Source organism: Pteropus alecto, unplaced genomic scaffold (genome assembly GCF_000325575.1).
Source record: "Pteropus alecto unplaced genomic scaffold, ASM32557v1 scaffold88, whole genome shotgun sequence".
NCBI lineage: Eukaryota > Metazoa > Chordata > Mammalia > Chiroptera > Pteropodidae > Pteropus > Pteropus alecto.
The window spans coordinates 17,957,253-17,979,516 of record NW_006494611.1 but is presented as its reverse complement, the minus strand read 5'-3'; the positions used below and the strand labels follow the sequence as shown (position 1 = coordinate 17,979,516).

Genomic DNA, 22,264 nt, shown 5'->3' with positions numbered 1-22,264 from the left:
TTAATTTTTATTTTCTTTGATTAAACTTTTAGGAAAAACATTTGAGCTTTTGATTTTTTTTCAAAGCAACTATTAGAGATAAAGTTCCTATATATTATGATCACTGTGAGTTTATTAGCTTATCTTTAATGAAGACTTAAATATTCTAGTAATAATAAATACTAACTTTATTTTATTCTAAGTGATCTCAAGAAAATGGAATTTTCTAGCTTCTCTGAAGAAGGAATTTTTGTCATATATGTAATCAGATTACTTTTTTCTAACCTATTTACTGTTTCCCCCATTTTAGTAACCTAATGAAATTTTCTCATCTTCTCTTTATTTAAAACAAAATAAGCTATAATTATCTTCTTTTCCAGCTTTAAAAAACTCAACATTTTATTTTTTCTGACTTTTAATTCTTGTAGACTAAATTGTGTTCCTCTAATACACAGTATGTAAGCCTTCGATCCAATCTGTATATTTACAAAATTGTAAGATTTTATACCTTGTATAAAGGTATAACCTTCTAACCTCAAATTTAGTATTCCATCTACTGTACTGTTTCTCTGCCCAAATTATTTTTCTCTATTGTTTTGATCCTCAAAGTAGAAATAGAAACTTAAAAAAGGAAAAAGAAAAAAAGCAGCTGTATTAAAACTTTCAGTTTTCAGCCACAGAAACCCAATGTAAAATAGCTTAAACAAAAGGAGATGTTTATTGGCTTATATACCCTAGAAAAGTTCTGACCTGGATCTATATGCTTAACAAATGTTAAGAATGTTTCTCAACTCTCTTCTTTCTGTCTTTATATACTTTATTTTCACGTAGGAATAGCAAAGTATTCTCTCTGCTTTGGCAACTGCAATTGGAACAGAGCTATAGTTCATGCAAAAATTCCTAGATTAGGTTCTGATTTACGTGGATTAGGGCATGTACCCATCCCTCAACCAAACATTCTGGCCAGAGACTTGGAGTATATATCTGAAGCTGGAGAATAGCTCCCCCCACCAAACCACAGGGGGCCTGATAGCTTCCCAAAGGGGAAAAGAGGCTGTGTGGAGAGAACAATACTAGTTATCTGCTTCATATTATTTTCAGTGTGGTTCATGTACCACTATTTAATACATTGCTTTAATTAGTTTCAGAGAATTGAAGTGCTATAATACTCTAAACTTTGGAGATTCTTCTTAGACAGGAAAAATAAGAGCTCCAAGAGGTCTTATTTTAGATCACATAATTAGTAGATGTGCTGTTAGTAAAACCCCAGGACACGGGAGTAAAAATTCTGGGGTCAGATTCACATTGAGGTTCAGATCCTGGTTTTGAACAGGATAATTATGGGACTGTTTTCTTATCCTTAAAATAGAGGTGACGGTGTCTATCTTGTAAAGTTATAGTAGTGTTAGGGATATATGTAAAATGGCACGTAACAATATACAACTACTATTATTTGTTGTCATTGTAATAATAGCCACTCCTAAGAGCCATATTTCTTTCTTTCTTTGTTAATGATCATGTTGAGATCATTCTGAAATGTGGGTCTCCAAGCTTTAAGCAAAAACTATTATGTAAAAACAATCTACATTATTTCTCAGTTGAGAAGGGTTGGTGAAAAGTTTACTGAAGTAGAAAATTACTTTTTTAACTAAGAAATCTAGATTGTGAATTTATCTTAGAGTAGGTGATCTGAGAGTATTGATGCACAGATTATGAACAGTACATTACATATCTTGTGTTGTGGTTGGTTTCTAGGTAGTATTCTGGTCCAGTAGTATTATGACTATTCTAGATTTGAAAGATGTATATAATCTATACTTTTAAGTCTTTGATTTTTAAGAGAATAATCAAATACAAGAGATTAAAAAAAATAGGTTAAAAAATAAATAGTTCATTTAATATCATAAATAGTTCATTTAATATCAGGCATATGTAAATTTCAAATGCAGATGACAGGATATTAGTATCAGAGTACATTTACAGCCAAAGTGCATAAAACTGGATCAAGAAAGTAATTTTATATCAATATAAGTTACAGTCCACAGTGAAGATTTAGAAGTTAAGAACTCTGAGTTAAGCATAACATCAAAATACATTAAGCAAAAACTAGAATAAATGAAGAAAAAGTTAATAGAAAAGCAACTGTAATAGGAATCTTTAATATTCTTTAAGATCAAGAAGTTAAAAATTAAGATCTAAAAAATAGCTCATAAAATATTTTTTCATCATCCATAAAACAGTTACCAAGATTAATAGCTCATTAATAGCTCATTAAAATCTCACCTCCAAGTAGAAATTTATAAAACCCATTTCTTGATTACAATTCAATAGAACAAGATTTTTTTTAAAAAAATGTAATCGAACTAAATCAACCATTTGAAAATTTAAAACCACTTAAATAATTTTGGGTCAATGAGGAAATACAAATTCATATTAGAGATTATTAAGATAATAACAGGAGAGAGGGATTAATAAAGATGAAAATATAAATGTGTAAATTAGTTAACCATAACAAGTAATAAATCTAAACACATATGAAAATGCCAATAAAATCAGTACATCTCTTTTAAAGCCAGTCAAAGGAAAAGGTATAGAGACGGAAAACAAAAATTAGATGTTAAATTTGAGAAAAGAGATATAACTATAGTGCAGAGGTGAAATTAAAAATATTCAAGCCTATGCTAATGAATTTCAAAATTTCATGTCTGCTTCCGTCCTGAAGTCAGGAAATGGGCTGTTTTCAGTTGTTTTCATAAATGCTTGAAGATTAAATACAAAATATGAATAGACCATCCAAGAATGAAAATGAAAATGTGTAGGAGCCCTCAAGTACCTGGTGTGAATTGCATTTCAGGTGGCTGCTATCAAACCTGGAAGCTTCAGATAATTATAATATCTAAATTGGTCCAGATGTTAGAAAATATGTAAAACTTCCCAGATGACTCCTTTGATAGTCCTTCTACCTTAATCTGATAGAGATAGCATATTTAAAAAAACAGAAAGTACAATATGGTGGAAATCGAATACTTCAGTTTAGCCAAAAGTAAGAGTACACACAAAGGGGTTGTGAGAGGTAAGAGTGGAAGAAGAGGTTGGGCTGTGTTTTTATGTCGTGATGGAATTACCATGTTTAAAAAATTGTTCTTATTTGGGTAGACTCTGGGAAACCACTTCACATTTTGATTTAACTGATAATGTGATTGATCTCATACTTTTGTAAAATTAATCTGAGTGGTATAAATAATAGATTGGAGGATAGATCAAAGGCTGATAATCATTTGGCTGTTACAAAATTGCAGGGGGTAAGTGAACTAGAATGGCCACAGAAAACCCAAACTGGTATTTTGAGAGGTATTCCAGAGTCAAAATCTGGATTTTAACATCCGAATACATGTATAGAAATCAAATACGAATATTTTAAATAAGCTTAACCTCTGATTCGCCTTCCATTTTGTGTGTACTGTGTGCTTGTGTGCACACGTGTGTGCACGCACACACTAGGTAGTTGTTGTGCTAAGTGATACAGCAATCTCTGCCTCCACTCTGCCCAGACCCTTGCCATACTGCAGGGGTTCCCCTCACTTTTCTTTTCTATAGCTCTCTGTATGTCACTGCTATTCTCTCAGATTCTTTCATTCTAGCCGGGGGAAGACAGCAGAACAGTATAGCATTTGAGTGTAAACTCTGGAGTTGGAGTGCTAGGATGAAATCCAGTTTCATTACTTATATAAGATGTATGACCTCATCAGTATTACTAATGATACCCACTTTATGAGTATTAAATTATATATTTATGAAAGCTTTTAGAACAGTGCAAAGAGCAGCGGTGGCAGTGATATTAGAAGAGGTTTCAGGCTCAGGTGCTGGAGAAAATAGTATTATTAACAGAAAGAAGTTGGTCCATGCAAGAATATGAAAGCTTTAATTTTTGGATATGTTATGTTTTAAGTGCTTCCGAGATTTCCAGCTAGAAATGTCCAGCCAAGTGTTGGAAATTCTGGACCGGGAGTTGGGAATAAAGTCATATTGAGAGACACAGGTTTTGGAATTAATGTCTGAGATTGATAATTAAACTGCGATAGATAGGATTGACATAAAGAAGGAATAGTTAAGATCAAATTTTTGAGATATAACTACATTTAGAGACAAGGAAAGACAGCCAATAAGGATAGGAGAAAAGCTTTAGAGAGTATATCCTATGACAGCAGCAGGGAATTTTCAAAATGGCAGCAAAAAAAAAAGCCAAGAATAGGAAAACAGTAGGCGATGATCATTGATGACTATTAAGAAATCAGCCTCATAATAACATTTCTATGAGGTAAGGAGTAAAGGCTTCTCAAGAGTTTATATAGAGAGAGGGAGGATGATAGTTTAAGAGAAATACAAGATATAGTGAGAATGTGGGGTTTTGGTCTTTGAATTGTTGGCTTGTTTTGAGTAAAGTATAAGGGTGACCTGAGCTTATTATTAGGAGGAAAGCAGGTGGGGAAAATAAAGGCAAATACCAGACAGGAGATAATTAATAGAGCACTTGCCAAAATGGAACTTAGGTAAACATGAAGAGACACTTATATAAAATATCATGAATTAAAAAATTTTAAGATGGGAGAAGAGAATTTTGAGAGTGCTAACATTGAATGACTTTAGGGTTCCTAATGAAGCAGGAGCTGAATTCATTGAGGATGATCTGAGACAGGACAGAGAGGTGGGGTGAGCAAAGTTCTAAAATCATTATAGCCAAGAGTTTAATAAGTACATACCAGAAGAAAGAGTTAGTGAATCATAGAGATTAGGAATAGGTGAGAGTGAATAAAGACAGTAGAAAAATGGGCTGGAAAGGGATAAGCGGGAGTAACACCAAATACAGTTGTCTCTCGGTATCCGTGGGGGATTGGTTTCATAAACCCCTGTGGTAATAAAATCTGTAAATGCTCAAGTCCTGTATTAATGGGTATGGAGGGCTGACTATCCTCCTGAGTCCTCTCTCCTGGTCTATGAACATAAGGAAATTGAAGAAGCGGCAGCTGCCTTTTGAGATGATGGCCAGGAATATGATGCTAAGTCAATCCGAAGAATGCTGAGTTTAGCTAAAATCAGAATGTTTTGAAAGGTGTATTTGAGAATAGAGATTAAGAATATAAGTAATTTTCTTTACAATTAGTGTGGAAAGTGAGAGTCATTAGTGAGTTGAACTGTACTTTTGGAATATATATATAGACCATTTTAGCTTAAAAAGTTCTTGGTTAGAAAATAAAAGATTTTTATTAGTCTTGATTTAAATGAAAATGGAAACTTTGAAAACATAATAGTATTTTTAATCTCAAAGAGCTTTAAAGGTCAGCCGTCTTTTCATATGTATAAAACAAATTTTTGAAGGATTAGGAAAATGTGGATATCTTAGATTCTTAAAAAGATACACATATTTTTAATTAAATCTTCAAATTCAAGATACTATAAGTAAAACATACACATAAATCATTGTTTTCAGTTTATACATTCAGGAAATATATTTGAAGTGTTATAAATTACATTGTGGATTTAGTGTGGAAGCTTTACTCATTTCAGCATGATTCATTATATTATTAATTAAATACTAATAAGTGTGCATTGTGGCTATGAGAGAGAAGAAGAGCGAAGAGGACATTAAGGTCTGCGGTCTATACACATTTTGACTTTCCAACTTTTTATTCTCTTTAATCTGGACACATTGAATTTGAGGTCTTAGAAAGCCAACAGGTAAATAAGAATTGCAGAGTTCTGATACAGAAGTCTAATTATGCATAATATGATAGTAAAATAATAAATGAATTAAATTTACAGTTGTGGCTTTTCAGTTTTTTTGAATTATGCCAGTAATTTTGGTTCAGCTTGTACTTACACATATAAATTCTTCATCCAATGTAGACAACTAATAGATTTATATATTCTTTCTCTGGTAAGGATTAACTAGGTGCATAACCCTGCATTATAGATATGCTACGAGTCATTTGCTACTTGAGAAAAATTAAAGCTTTGAAAACCTTTTAATTATTGAATACAAACTTATATCAAGAGTGGAGATTAAGAGAAAAATATTTCACTAAACTCCCCAAAATAACTTTTATCTTCTTATAGACTTCCATTGATTTAATTCTTCAGAATTTTTATTTAATTTTTAGACTAGATAATAAATTTATATGGTTCAAAAAGATTCTCTCTCACCCATCCATCTTCCATCTGCTATATTCCCCAACCTGCTTTGCAATTCTGTATTTTATCTTGGTAAGTATAAATGATAAATTATTGACTGAAGTGGCATTAAATACTGTTGTATAGCAAACCATTTTAAGTTAAGTGTAAATACTTTTTAAACTTTAATGATATTTTAACATTAATAATTTAACAGTAAGAAAATACACAGAACTAAAATTCCAACAATTCCGAAATTATGCCTTAAATATGAGTATAATTTCTAAAACTATTAATTAGGATTTGTGTAATATTTTGTGGTTTTAGTGTGCTTTCGTGTAACTGCAGTTAATGTTTGATCCTTATAAGAATCTTCTGTAGAAAGTGGGGTACATCTTATTTTTATTTGTGTTTTGACCATTAGCATTCAAATCCAAGTCTTGTGATTGTGAGGTCTTTGCACCATTGCCAAATCTTAAATCCTGATTTGAAATGGCTTTTCTCTACTTTCTTACATTACTATATTTTTAAATAGTCTTTAATAAAATCATGCTAACCTTTAAAAAAATACTGAGAATACTTTAGTGAATATGTACATACCTGTCATTCAACATACCTGTCTTGAAATTTACATAAATGTACTTTGTACTTTTCACTAAAGAGAAGAAAAGTATTTGTATTCAGAGTCTTTAACACACTGAGAGATTTAGATTCCAATAATAACTTAAAGAAATATCGCAAATTCTTTTTTCTCTTGAGTATACTTTTAAGTTTTCTGCAAGTCAATTTCACTATCAGATTTCTTAATGGTATTATTTGCCTTACATTTCTAGGTTAAATGCTTGAATTATTCTGAAGTTAAATTGTATAATAGGAAAAGAAACCTTAGATAAATGCCTTAATACCTCATTTATTTAGCATGATTAGTTAATGCATTGCTGCACACATAAGAAATTTTTCTTTAGATAAGTCAGGGTGACCTTTTAAGTACCACATGAATTATGTATATATATATATTTTTTAGCATTTATAATACTTAAATTTTTTAAACATATATTTCCTGATTTCTTCACAGAGAGATGTGTGTAGATCAGGGACATCTCTAAGTACCTGTGTCAGTGGACTATTGCATACATTTATGTCAGCCACATACTCCTGTTTTTGTTGTGCTCTAAAGCCAGCATTACTTTTTGCTGCTGTTCTTTTTGCCTCTTAAAGGCAATATGCCTTTATCTAGTTTGCTTATTCTGATATGCTTTTCCCTGGAAAATAGTTAACTAAGTTTATGAGGAATTGTATGTTTAATAATCAGAGTCTATAAATCCTTGTGGGTAGCCCTACATGTAAAGAGCACAGCTGTAGTGCAGAGGCCTTTGACAATTATTTTGGATATGTAGTGGCCTTTGCTTATAGTGTTCATGGATCAGAGCATTGTGATCATTGAATAAATGGGAGTGTTACGGTGTTATGATAATTGTATTTTAAGGGAAAAAATTATTCTCATATTTTCCTTTGTAATGTTGGTGCTCTGACTTACTCTATTATTGAGTTTGATTTAAATATTAATCATTTAAGATCAAATTTCTAATGTATACATGTTTTTCAATGGGTACAACCCAACTACCTTAACAATTTAGTGAAATAACTATAATGGAACTTTTCTTTTGAATTTGGCTTTTCTTTTTTTCTGTTCACCAGGGAGTAACTATTCCCAGTCAGAGACGCTATGTGTATTATTATAGCTACCTGTTAAAGAATCATCTGGACTATAGACCAGTGGCACTGTTGTTTCACAAGATGATGTTTGAAACTATTCCAATGTTCAGTGGCGGAACTTGCAGTAAGTGTTCTAAGTTTTCATTCTTCCACGTGTAGGAACACTCTTCTTAACGTATCTGGAGGTTTATAGAAAAGTTTAGAAAGAAATTTACCATACATAAAAGTTATGCCGGAGTATATATATATATATATTTTTTGAAGCATCCAGACTAATTAATTAGCTCAGTTGTTCAGTGCATTGGGCTAAGAAAGTCAAGAGCAATGGGTTTTAATATCTTTGAAGCCAAATTATATTTATGAAAGAAATAATATGTGTTGCAACTACCAAGTGCAGCCTAAATTCTGACCAGATCGCTGAAATACCTGTCTCATCAGATCTAGTTCAAGAGTAGCAGTGGGTATCATCAGTTTACTGGGATCCAAATAGGGACCAAATCCTTTATATCTAGGAAGACTAGATAGATGTTGATAGTAATGGTAATGGGGACAATAAAAAGAAAAGGAAAAAGTGATAAGACATGGCAACAAGCTGAAGTATATTGACTAAATAGGGTTGAGTCCAAGTGTGGAGTATTAGAGAAAACCTGAATTTAGATGCAAGTATTTAGAAGGCAATTTTGTAGTTTCTAGATAAGATACCACTACATTATTTCTTTTAATACCTCTAATAACATTTCAGTGATATTTTGCAACTCATTAGTGGTTTTAGTTTTTAGCTTTAAGTTTTGCTTCTTGGAAATGTTTATGTAATTTAAAACAATTTCTGTCTCTAAATTAATTTATTCCTAGACAGTTAATGTCATGATGTTGTTTATCTTTATCAGATATGTGTGATCACCTTCATCAGATATTTCCTGTATTCTTAGACCAAGGCAGCTTTATCAAAGACCACAGATTTATTAATGTAACACGTTAAAGGCTTCTAAGAGACCTCATGAGGTCTAAGAGACCTCATGCTTTCATCATCTCAGTACAATTTTAAAAACTGCTTAGTGCAAGGCACTTGCCTGTCAGAGGATATTGACATGGAACTTAACAGATTCATGGAGGAAAAGGAAAAAGGAAGAAAAAATTCTTCCTATGGTATAGCTATCGGTATAAGAGCCAAAAGAAAGATATAAAGTATTAGGAAAAGAGAACATTCAGTTCAGCAGTCTTGTATAATTTTTTTCACACTGGCCTCTAGTAAAAATCTCATCGCTTGTTCTGCTTGCCTACATTTAAACATTGTGTTGTTTCGTTTTTGTTTTGGTCTCAGTATTACATTTAAACTGACTACTGATAGCTTTTTAATCTTTACTAATTTTCTGTGCACTGTGATTTAATACCATGTAGTGAAGCTATATATAAATAATATGTAACTAAATATGTTGTATGTATAAATTATAAATGGTATATTCAGAAAAAGAAAAAGTTTTGAGGTGTTGTCAAATAGTTTCATGAAGGAAGGCCAGCTCTTTATTGAACTGGGGAAAGCATGCAGCTTAGATTGGCATTAAAACTGAGGGAAGTATTATAGGCAATAGGAAATAACTCGAATTGAAGCACAGCAGAAGAATATGGGCTGGACAAGAAATGTAGAGACAGAGAATAGAATAGACTGGAATGTGTGGCTGACCGTCAGAGGACCCCAAATGAAGATATCAGACTTGATTTGATAAATAGTATGTGTCACTTAAAACACAGCTTAAGTACAGTTGTGAAGAAAGTGATGATTACAAGAGGGGGAAAACGGTGGCGAGGAAACCTGTTATGTGACTTGCTCTGTCAGATGTTCTTTGCTAGGGCCATCAAATGGGATTAGATGAGTTTTTATTTTGCATTTTATCTGAAGATTTTGTCAAAGTTTTGGTCCTGATCAGGCAAATAATTCACAGAAAAGGGAGGAAAGAAAAGTGAATCAAATTGAGATTTGGAGACATGAATGTTCATATTTTGGTTTTAAACATGTTTTAAATCAGGTGCAGGTGAGCTATTTACATGGAGATATTCAGTGAGTACTTGAAAGTACGGGTTTGAATATTTGGGTGAGAGTTATATCAGATAATTTGGGAAACATCAGAAAAGAGGCATCATAGTTAAGCCTTTCATGTAAATGTGGTGTGGGACTGTAAGATGGGAAGGCTCAGAGGGAAGCAGGGTGAGGACTGAGACAAGAGTTTTTGCAACAGTTTGGTTTCAGAAGGAATAAGAAGAATCAGTGAAGAAAATGAAACTTGTGAAAATAAAGTATCTTCTGCAAAGTTGTCAGTGGTTAACAACTTTTTATTTGATTATTGTCTTAATATTTCTAAATAACAAAAAAGTTAATTCTATACATCATAAAGGGTTAAAAATGTTAGCAAAAGATGATCACTGTCTCTCAGTACTATCTCAGGATGCATATAGCTAAGAAAACTTAATTCTGATTTTTTGTACTAGGTATCAATCTTTAGAACACGGTCAGTCATATTAAAGAATATATATCAGAATTATGTCTTAGATGTCAACAGAACCATACTAATGTTGGACTTGTCTTATCCAAAATGTGAAATTCATATTGTAAAGAAAATTATTTAGTGATTTGTGGAAATCTTTTCCACTTTTATTAAAACATTTAGTTTAGTTTGAGGGAAATCTTAAGTAACACTGATTTATATTAGCTTATGGATTATTTCTATAATTCTAAAATTCTTGAAGATACACATTTTTGATGTAGTTAAATTGAAGTCTGGCTTACATAGCTAATTTGCTTTTTAAAGTTCTAAAATCAAGATCATCAGATTATGAATAATTGCAATTTGAGTTAATAAGACATTACAAAGCATTTTCATTCTGGTTGATTTTTATCCCAGCTTTGAAATCATACCTCGTTTGTTTGTTTCTTCAGGTTAGACTTCTCAGTAAAATTTTCGGTATCACATAATCTTTATCTTGTAAAATGGCTCATTGTACTTTGAATCTTTAATCAAGGAAGTGAAAATGATTAACAGATTGTTAGTGTAATATTTCTCTTTTCTAGAGAGTCTTTTCCTCGTAATATATGCCTCACAAATCGTATTAGAATAACCCCACATGCTTTTATCAAACCTACTATTTATTATGTAATTGCTGTATTTCTTTAGATATTTCATAGATGAGACAGTGTAATGTTTATTAAACTGGAAAATTCATTTAGTTTAGATAAGCTTTTTGCCTTGTTCTCAGTTGTTGGTCACATTAGTAAAGAATGTGATACTTTTTTTTATCTTTAAGGATGGTGGTGCTGAGAATTTTGTGTGTGTGTGTGTGTGAGTGTGTTTATATATATATATTATATATATATTCCTCTGTACTTTATTATATATATATATATATATATACACACACACAACTGATCCTATTTCTAACTGATGGCTGAGTCTTTTATTTTTGATATATATATATATTATATATATATTCCTCATGTACTTTATGCAAGCTTATTTTTGTTTCTTGATTGCCTTGGCATGTTTCCTTTAGGACCTACTTCTAATTCTGCTAAAGTTAATCACTTTCTTTTGAATGAACTCTTGTTTTTGAACTCAGTGTACTACAAATTAATTATACTTTGTCAAATTATTTAGGTACTTTAAAGTTTTTAAAGTCCTAGGATCTTAAACATGTCTTTAAATTAATTTCCACCACTGATGTCATTAGGTATAAATGTATTTATGAGTCGACTTAAAAAATAAAACATATAATCCTTCCCTTGCACATTTTACTACTTTTTAGTTGCATTGCTAATATATAAGCATGATACATTTTTAGAGATCATATTTCATCAGTTGTTTTAAAACAGATATAGGCCAGAATAAGAAGTGTGTTTTTTTGCGGGGGGGAGGAGGGTGCTACAATTTGTACTTGATGCTTTTTGCATTTTTTTGCAGACATTTCAAATCTCTTCCTGTTTCTCATCATGGTGGCTTTATGTACCTTTAAAAATAAAATTTGAGCTATAGATAAAGTTGGTTAATATTTTTATAAATATTGAGACTTGTATTTGTAGAATTTAGTATAACTTTGTTATAGATTATATTTTCTTTCCTCTTGTGAACATGTAATTTGTATTTCGTGGATTTTGTTATAGGTAGAGACTTTAAAATAACTGCAGCAAATAACTTTTAAAAGTTACCTTTTATGCAGTTCATAAATGTGCCAAAATTTTTTTTTAGCATTTTAATGCTTAAAATACTTAGATTTTTAACATCATATTAATGTTAAAGTTTTTATGTTACTATAGTGCTAGAAGTCTAATCTTGGAACTTATTTATGAAATAGAATTGACTTTCATACCAGTAATAGAATCTTATGTTGAAGGTTCAAATTAGGGAAAATCTTGTATTGATTATATTTTCAACTTAAGTGATTTCCATTGATTTGTTTTAGATCAGGGTTACAAAAGCAGAATTACTATTTTGTATATATTGCTAATATTAGTTGTTAAAATAGTTTTTGACAGTTTGACAGTTAAAGACATTTCCTGTGAAATGATACTTACGTGTATTTAACCACGCAGATCCTCATTTTGTGGTCTGCCAGCTAAAGGTGAAGATATATTCCTCCAATTCAGGACCCACACGACGGGAAGACAAGTTCATGTACTTTGAGTTCCCTCAGCCATTGCCTGTGTGTGGTGACATCAAAGTAGAATTCTTCCACAAACAGAACAAGATGCTTAAAAAGGTTTGCACTTTACTATTATTGGGAAGAATATCCAAAATGGCCATACCTTGAATAATAACCTCAGATCTTTTCCTTGAAGTAATTATAATTAGTTAGGCAGAAATCAATCAGTAAGGAGAGATTAAAAGGTATATTTTATGACTGATATCTAATGAATTATAATTGGTTTTCTATTAGATTTTTACATCGATGAGCCATTATGATGGTAAATAATCCTATTAGAAGGAAAAGGCCATATGGCACTATAATTTGAGATGAATTTTTCTTAAATTGGTTTATGTCAAGAAATTTTGTAAAATTAAAGATTTTATACATACTCCATGAAATCAATTATAATCCTCTTAGAAGGGATGATTAACTGAGAAGTTAGCATGAGACCATGAGTTTCAAAAAAATTTGATCTATATGTATAAGATCTGTTTCATGGTCTTGTGTGATGGCACAAAACACCTTTCCTCATTTTGGTTTATGTTTCTTCTGACTGGGTTATTCTATATTTAGCTTCCTCAGATTTACTGAGTATTTCAATTTTTAGCTAGGAAAGATATAGGTATGAAGAGGAAGTAATTAAAGAATGAAAAAATGTGGTATTTAAATATGTAGGTTTAGAAAAGTTAGTGAGGTTTGCATCTTACTGAGCTATATTTAGAGAATGCAAGAGCTCATTTTAAAACAATCTTGTTTTAAACTATTAAGTGAATATTTTAGATGAACCTAAGGTACAAAATTTTTAGATGATAGTGAACAAAAACACTAGCTTTGATATGTTGTTATGCCTCGTTGAACATACTAGGTAGTATGTTGCCAATCTTTAGACATTCTCAGTAATAGGATTGGCTTAGTTTTCCTGATTTTTAGCTTTTATTTTTGAAAGAAAACAAGTTTCATTTAATACGAAAATTTTAAACTCTACTTTGACTTATTAGAGGAAATATAATTTCCTCTATATAGAATCCAAGTAGCTAGAAAATCACAAAATGTTAAACTGATTTTTTTCACCAGAAACCCATTTCCTACCTGTTCTGTATAAATGTCTCAGCAACTTTGAAAAATTATTTTTCAGTAGTCCAAGAAATGTTAGCAAATGTTCTAAAATTAGAGTAACTAGTTTTCTTCTATTCATTGTAAGACTGGTACACATAAAATTTTATATATTGCTTTTAAAAACAGGTACCTGAATTATTATTTCCCTCTACCTTTAGGGGTGTACTAATTCTTATCATTTCAGTTATTGCCATCTGTACATTACATTAACACATGTAAAACTGAAGGTTAGAATAAATACTTATATTTGTGTCTTAGATTACTTTACATATATTTCTATTTTATGTGATTTCCCTTTCTGTTTGCTGTGATTTAAACAAAAACAGTTTTACTATAATCAGTATATATATGGAATACACATTTTTGGAAATTTAAATATTACTAGCTTATTTTCTTCTGACTCTAAGTAAAATATGTGTGTAGTTACTAATTCAGTGACTTTGCTAAAATAATTAAAATTAACAAGTATTTTTAAAAAGGCATATATAAGATTGCTTTGCCTAGGTACTGTTAAAAGACATTTAAGATATAAGATACTTAAGGGTCTTAACATCTTCCCTGGGATAAGGTGTCATAAAGCTCTACATTATTAATTGTCAAATGATCCATACAGACCAAATTCTAATTAAGAGAGAGAACGTTTTCTTTGTTTGGTCAAGAAAGATTTGAAGTGATGAACTTCTGATGTTTTTGATTAATAAGACCTCGTATTATTAGTAGAAGTGATTCCTTAAAAATAAGTGTTTATAATGTGAAGTCAGAAGTACTGTCTCCCTCGCATATCTTATTATGAATACTTTCAAGCATATCATTTAATAAGCTAGAGCCACTTAATATTTGCATTGCTGTAGCAGTAAAAATGTATGTCTTGGTTCATCAAGAAGTTGTACTGACATTCAAGAACTTCTATTAAAATAAATTTTGTAATAGATAGCTTGTTGAAACAGAATTAAATCCATCTCTGAATTTTTAATACATACATACATTCAAACTCAAAACAATACATATACACTCAAAACTCAAAACATTTTAAAGCTAATATTAGACTAGAAAGGAGATTTTTTACTTAAAGTTTTAAAACAAAAGTAAGTTATCTTAGAACTTGTGGAATTACATTTTTGGTTTAATATTTGAATCAAAGAAAAATCATATGTGAATTAGATGCAACAAATAACCAACAGATTACCAAGTATTAGTCTTTGTGTTTACCTCTATCCACAATATCAAATGATACATGGCTTATTTTGTTGACTTCTTGTGGCAGATGTTTAATATAGGTAACATTTTTTTATTAAAAAATTTAAAATGTTATTTTTATTTTTTAGGACAAAATGTTTCATTTTTGGGTAAATACATTCTTCATACCAGGACCAGACGAAACCTCAGAAAAAGTAGAAAATGGAAGTCTATGTGATCAAGAAATTGATAGTATTTGCAGTATAGAGCGTGCAGATAATGACAAGGAATATCTAGTACTCACTTTAACAAAAAATGATCTGGACAAAGCAAATAAAGACAAGGCCAATCGATACTTTTCTCCAAATTTTAAGGTCAGTTAAAAACATTTTGAGGAGTCGGTGGGTGGCTCTGTGTGTGTGTGTGTGTGTGTTTTATTCTAGGTGTATAGCTGGTGAAAGACTTGCTTGACTAATTTTTAAATTCAATATTATTTAGAAGTAATATTTATGTAGCAGCAATCTGAAAGTTTCTAATGAAATACCAGATGTACAAAAAGTCATAAAAGTTGTATTTTCCTTTCTTTATTCTTTGTTGTTGTTAGGTGGAATTTGGGGCAGGCATTGGGGAGGAGAGTTAAGTAGGATATGAAGTTGAAATGGGGACAGAAAGAGGTAGAAGAGAAGTAAGTCATTTGAGGACGATTCATATGGAATGTTCTCACTGGTTTTACTTTCATACCCATCCAATTTATTCTTAGCCCCTCAGGATGTTCTTAAAAATAGACTTGATTGTATCATTCTGTTTGTACTTTTTTAAAGATTTTTTGGTTTTTAATATGACCTACAAAGACCTGCATAATTTAGCACAGGCTTATCTCCTAAATCAACTCTAGCCACATTCTCTCCCTATTCCCTGAGATTCACCCATACTGGTCTCTCTTCATTTCTTCAAAATGCTAAGCACTTCTGCCTCTGGTTTTTCCAATTCTTTTCCTTCTCCCTGCACCTCTTCACTCTCAGCCTTTCTCGTATCCTTCGTATGAATACCTTTCTCATATTCTAGCTTTAGCTTCAATTTCATGTGGTCTAGAAGGTCTTCTCTGATTATCCTCCCTATTATTGCCTTTCTAAAAGTCTGTTTTCCTTTGTTTTGGAATGATTTAGTTCGTTTTAATTTCATGTGTGTGCACGCGCATCGCATGTGTACATGTTTCTGTTTCTGTGTAGGTAAGATTTCTTCATGTTTAAAAATCTGACTGGAGGGTTGCCATTTTTTTCCCTTTTCTTATTTCTTGCTCTACTTGATTTGCTCCCTCGCTTTCACCATACTCTCTCCTTTCTCTTTTTTAAAAATTCTCTCTTTTTGCTTCATTACATTTTTATAACATAACAAACCTAATCATAGCTTATAAGTATATTGCCAGTAATAATAAAAATAGAGGGAGGTGAGCTATATGTTTTAAGTGAAAATAGATCCAATATTAAGTACCTTTAGATCTTAGATTTAAGTGTTTACAAGTGTTCTTTAGAATCCACAGGTTTCCATTTCCTTTCTTATCTCTAAGTCTGCATTTTTCTCGATCACTAGCTTTTAGCGTGACTTCCATTAGTTTTATTGTTTTATGTTTTAACATTACAAGAGGCTTTATATTTGTGATTACGAATAAAAACTATTTTAATTATCAGTAAACAAATACAATATATAATAGTAAGTGCTATGAAAAAATAAAGCAGAGACAGGATCATGATCTTGGTGTGTTTTTTAGCTGGATGGTTAGAGAAGGCCTCGCCAAGCAGGTGACATTTACTTAGAGAACTAAATGGAAAGAATGAGCAATACAAATATCTGGAAAAAGAGGGAAGAGCAGTTGGAAAAGCTCTGAGACAAGAATGAGGAGTAATAGATACGAAGTTATTTTTACTAAAGCACACTAGACCACGTGTGAAGACATTAGAATGTTTTCAGCACAGGAAAGATGTAGTTTGAATTTTGTCTTTAAAAGTTCAGTCTGTCCACTCCTTTAAAATTTAGACTTGAGAGGGAAGTAGGGAGGAGATAATAATGGAAGCTGGGAGATTAGTTAAGAGGCTGTTACAGTGGTTTAGTTCAAATGAGAAATGGTGGTCACTTGGACTAGAGTAGGGGCAGTGAAAGGTAATGAGAACCTGTCAGATTAGGTATACGGTTGACCCCTGAGCGAACTGCACGGGTCCACTTATATGCGGATTTTTTTCAGTAAATATGTCGTCAGCTCTTTGTATCCCCATGTTTAAGAGACTTGAACATCCACAGATTTTGGTATTCACTAGGGGTTCCTTGAACAGTCCCCCACAGATACCAGGGAACAACTAATAAGTATTTGGGAAATCAAATTATACATGGATTTTTGACTACGTGGGGCTTTGTTCCCGGATCAGCTGGACCCTGCATTGTTCCAGGGTCAACTGTTTATGGTATTTTGAAAGTAGGACTAGAAGGATTTACTAATGGAGTAGGTGTTAGATGTGAGAAGAATTGATAATGACTCTAGGATGAGGGGGGCAAGGACTGTAGATATAGTAGCATGAACAAGGGATTTTAAGTCAGATCTGATTTAAATTCCACAACTACCTACTAAATATGTGGCCTTAAGCAAGTTTCCTAACCTTTCTGAGCCTTAGTTTCCTTTTCTTTAAAATCGAGCTACCTGCCTTGTAGAGCTGTTTTGACAATTATTTTAGCTAAGCCTGTAAAGGCCCTTGGTCCACTGTTTACACCACTGTATGATGTTAACTTTCTTCTTTTTCTTAGCTTCAGGTGAAGTTTTTAGGGTTATTGGGATCCTAAACATCATTGTTGATCAGTATTTCATGTAGTATAAAATTTGCTTCGTATTGTTTGTATCAGAAAATATATTCAGTTTCAGATAGGTAGTAAGTGAACATTCTTTTGGAACACAACTTTATTTGGGAATTGAATTTTGTAATTGAAAATATGTGAACTATTGATGAACTTCAGTCTCTGTATTTCTTTTGTATATTTAGTTAATGCTTGCAACTTTTGCTTCTTAAAAAATGTATTAATATTCTAGCTTATCTTTTCACCATATAACAAGAAAGACAATGTAAGAAATCTTAAGAAGGGGGGTTTTAAAAGGTAGTTGTCTTTTAACAATCATGTTTGTCAAAGTACTTAAAACAAATGCTAAACATATGTGTGTGTGTGTGTGTGTATCTGTACTAAGTAATTTAAGATTAGTCAGATTTATGGATTTTCCATTTAAACTTTCTTTTTTTTTTTCCTATAGGTAAAGCTGTACTTCACAAAAACAGTAGAAGAGCCATCAAATCCAGAGGCTAGCAGTTCAACTTCTGTAACACCAGATGTTAGTGACAATGAACCTGATCATTATAGATATTCTGACACCACTGACTCTGATCCAGAGAATGAACCTTTTGATGAAGATCAGCATACACAAATTACAAAAGTCTGAATTTTTTTTTTTCTATCAAGAGGGATAAAATACCATGAAAACAAACTTGAATAAACTGAAAATGGACCTTTTTTTTTTAATGGCAATAGGACATTGTGTCAGATTACCAGTTATAGGAACAATTCTCTTTTCCTGACCAATCTTGTTTTACCCTATACATCCACAGGGTTTTGACACTTGTTGTCCAGTTGAAAAAAGGTTGTGTAGCTGTGTTATGTATATACCTTTTTGTGTCAAAAAGACATTTAAAATTCAATTAGGATAAATAAAGATGGCACTTTCCCATTTTATTCCAGTTTTATAAAAAGTGGAGACAGACTGATGTGTATACGTAGGAATTTCTCATTTTGTGTTCTGTCACCAACTGAAGTGGCTAAAGACCTTTGTGATGATATACAGGTTCACATCCTACCCCTTTGCACTTGTGGCAACAGATAAGTTTGCAGTTGGCTGGAGGAGTTTCTAAAGGGTTTCGCTACATTCTAATGCATGTATTCGGGTTAGGGGAATGGAGGGAATGCTCAGAAAGGAATATATTTTATGCTGGACTCTGGACCATATACCATCTCCAGCTATTTACATGCACCTTTCTTTAGCATGCTACAGTTATTAATCTGGATATTGAGGAATTGGCCGCTGTCACTGCTTGTTGTTTGTGCATTTTTTTTTTTTTTTAAGCATATTGGTGCTAGAAAAGGCAGCTAGAGGGAGTGAATCTGTATTGGGGTACAGGAATGAACCTTCCACAACATCTTAAGAATCCACAAATGAAGGGATATAAAATAATGTGGTCATAGATAAGAAACACAGCAACAATGACTTAACCATATAAATGTGGAGGCTATCAACAAAGAATGGGCTTGAAATATTATAAAAATTGACAATGATTTATTAAATATGTTTTCTCAATTGTAATGACTGCTCCATCTCCTTTGTAATCAAGGCCAGTGCTAAAAGTCAGATGCTATTAGTACCTACATCAGTCAAGAACTTACACATATTTTATTAGTTTTCAATCATATACCTGCTGTGGATGCTTCATGTGCTGCCTACAAGCTTCTTTTTTTTCTCATTAAATATAAAATATTTTGTAATGCTGCACAGGAAATTTCAATTTGAGATTCTACAGTAAGCAGTTTTTTTTCTTTAAAGATTTATGATGCACTTACTCAATCCAATAGCTGTCAGCCGTTCCACCCTTTTGACCTTACACATTCTATTACAATGAGTTTTGCAGTTTTGCACATTTTTTAAATGTCATTAACTGTTAGGGAATTTTACTTGAATACCGAATACATATAATGTTTATATTTAAAAGGACATTATTTGTGTTAAAAAGGAAATTAGACTTGCAGTCAATTTTCAACACTGCACAAATAATAAGGCATTTACTTTTTCAGTAGAAATTGTCCCACATAATGCTTTTATCAATTTGCTATTGAAAGAATAGATTTTTTTTTAATGTGCAGTGTTGAATTATTTCTTTATAGTACTAGAGTTAAGACTAGGGCTTCAGTTTCACTTCTTAAATATCATATATTTGATATGCCCAGACTGCATATGATTTTAAGCAGAGTACAACTACTATTGTAAAGCTAATGTGAAGATATTATTAAAAAGAATTTTTTTCCCAGAAATTTGGTGTCTTTCAAATTATACCTTGACCTTGAAACATTTGACTCTCTGGCCAATTTGTTTCTTAATGGTGTAAAATCTAATTTTCAATAACTTATTGGTGCTGAAATTGTTCACTAGCTGTGGTCTGACCTAGTTAATTTACAAATACATATTGCATAGGACCTATTAAAGCAGCATTTAAAGAGTGGTGGTAAATAGGTTAGGCACAACTTCATCTGAAATATTCTTAGTAAATAATGTTGACATGTTTTCCACACCTTGTCAGTTTCATTCAACAAATAAAATTTTTAAATTTTTAACAACGCTCTTAGGATTTACACATTTATATTTAAGCATTGACATATAGAGAATTGACTGACTGCTCATAAATTGGTAAGATTAAAGACAACTATTCCTAAGATCCCACCATTGAAATTTATATGTCACCTTGTCTTTCATAAAAGCTGAAATTTGTTGACTAAAATTAAAATCAACTATTCACGTAGCAAAGATAGTTATTAATAGTCATTTGTTACAGTTTTGGGCACAGTATATTAAAACATAACTTGTATTGTTCCAATATGTAACATGGAGGGCCAGGTCATAAATAATGACATTATAATGGGCTTTTGCACTGTTATTTTTCCTTTGGAATGTGAAGGTCTGAATGAGGGTTTTGATTTTGAATGTTACAATATTTTTGAGAAGCCTTGCTTACATTTTATGGTGTAGTCATTGGAAATGGAAAAATGGCATTATATATATATATTATATATATAAATATATATTATACATACTACTATCCTTTATTTCAGTTACCATCCCCATAGAATTTGACAAGAATTGCTATGACTGAAAGTTTTCGAGTCCTAATTAAAACTTTATTTATGACAGTATTCATAATTAGCCTGAAATGCATCCTGTAGGTAATCTCTGAGTTTCTGGAATGTTTTCTTAGACTTTTTGGATGTGCAGCCGCTTACATGTCTGAAGTTACTTGAAGGCATCACTTTTAAGAAAGCTTACAATTGGGCCCTGTACCATCCCAAGTCCTCTGTAGCTCCTCTTGAACATTTTTTGCCATAATTATTAAAGGGTAGTTGAATAAATAGCATCACCATTCTTTGCTGTGGCACAGGTTATAAACTTAAGTGGAGTTTACCGGCAGCATCAAATGTTTCAGCTTTAAAAAATAAAAGTAGGGTACAAGTTACTTGTTTAGTTCTAGAAAATTTGTGCAATATGTTCATAACGATGGCTGTGGTTGCCACAAAGTGCCTCGTTTACCTTTAAATACTGTTAATGTGTCATGCATGCAGATGGAAGGGGTGGAACTGTGCACTAAAGTGGGGGCTTTAACTGCAGTGTTTGGCAGAGTTGCCTTCTACCCTGCCAGTTCAAAAGTTCAATCTGTTTTCATATAGAATATATATACTAAAAAATTTCAGTCTGTTAAACAGCCTTACTCTGATTCAGCCTCTTCAGATACTCTTGTGCTGTGCAGCAGTGGCTCTGTGTGTAAATGCTATGCACTGAGGATACACAAAAAAAATATGTGTACAGGATAATGCCTCATACCAATCAGATGTCCATTTGTTATTGTGTTTGTTAACAACCCTTTATCTCTTAGTGTTATAAACTCCACTTAAAACTGATTAAAGTCTCATTCTTGTCATTGTGTGGGTGTTTTATTAAATGAGAGTATTTATCATTTAAATTGTTTAAATTTGCTGAAAGTTTAATGGGCAGCCAAATATTTTAATGTTGTCTATGCTTTTTTTTTTTTTTCCTGCTGTCCTTCAAAGCCTACAATTATAAAAACGTGGGCCTTTATCAGCTTGGGAATAGAGTATCAGTCTGCTCACGTTTGAGAAAGGCACTCTTTAGGGCTTTAACCAATGCTTAATAAATTGTTCCAGGCATATTACATAGCATTCTAGATTCTTGAAAAATTGTGCATTTTTTTTTAACTAACCCAAATGTCTAAAGATGATTCACCAGAAAGGATTTGATACTTCAGATTTCAATTTTGTGGCCTTTCAATTCTTTATGATTCTGTAGTCTCCTGTCAACATATGAGAAGCTTCATATACTCATTGTGACTTGTGCCATTTAAATTTTGATATTTCAGAATAGTTTAAAGGACTTTGTATACTTGAATTCAACCTTGTTATTTCTAATATTAAAAGCTTAAAGACTAAGGCATATCCTTTCCACAAAGCATAGGAAGATAATAAGTGAAAGTGTAGCTGTACAAATGTTTTAAAAATAAAGCAGACCATTTATATAACGGTGGAATTTAATTTTATTTCAAGTTTACATTTTCTTCATGTGACTTTAAAA

General features: G+C 31.8%; 1 protein-coding gene across 2 annotated transcripts in view; it reads left to right on the top strand.

The window, feature by feature from the left end:
* The window catches only part of PTEN (phosphatase and tensin homolog), a 78,611-nt gene extending 57,015 nt beyond the window's left edge, over positions 1–21,596 (top strand). For both annotated transcript variants that reach the window (XM_025042247.1, XM_025042248.1), the window contains exons 5-8: positions 7,846–7,987; positions 12,443–12,609; positions 14,979–15,203; positions 18,119–21,596. In XM_025042247.1, coding sequence (XP_024898015.1) covers positions 7,846–7,987; positions 12,443–12,609; positions 14,979–15,203; positions 18,119–18,304 — 720 coding nt within the window. In that variant the 3' untranslated portion in view covers positions 18,305–21,596. The remainder of the gene's footprint in view (positions 1–7,845; positions 7,988–12,442; positions 12,610–14,978; positions 15,204–18,118) is intronic.
* Positions 21,597–22,264: the final 668 nt, after the last annotated feature.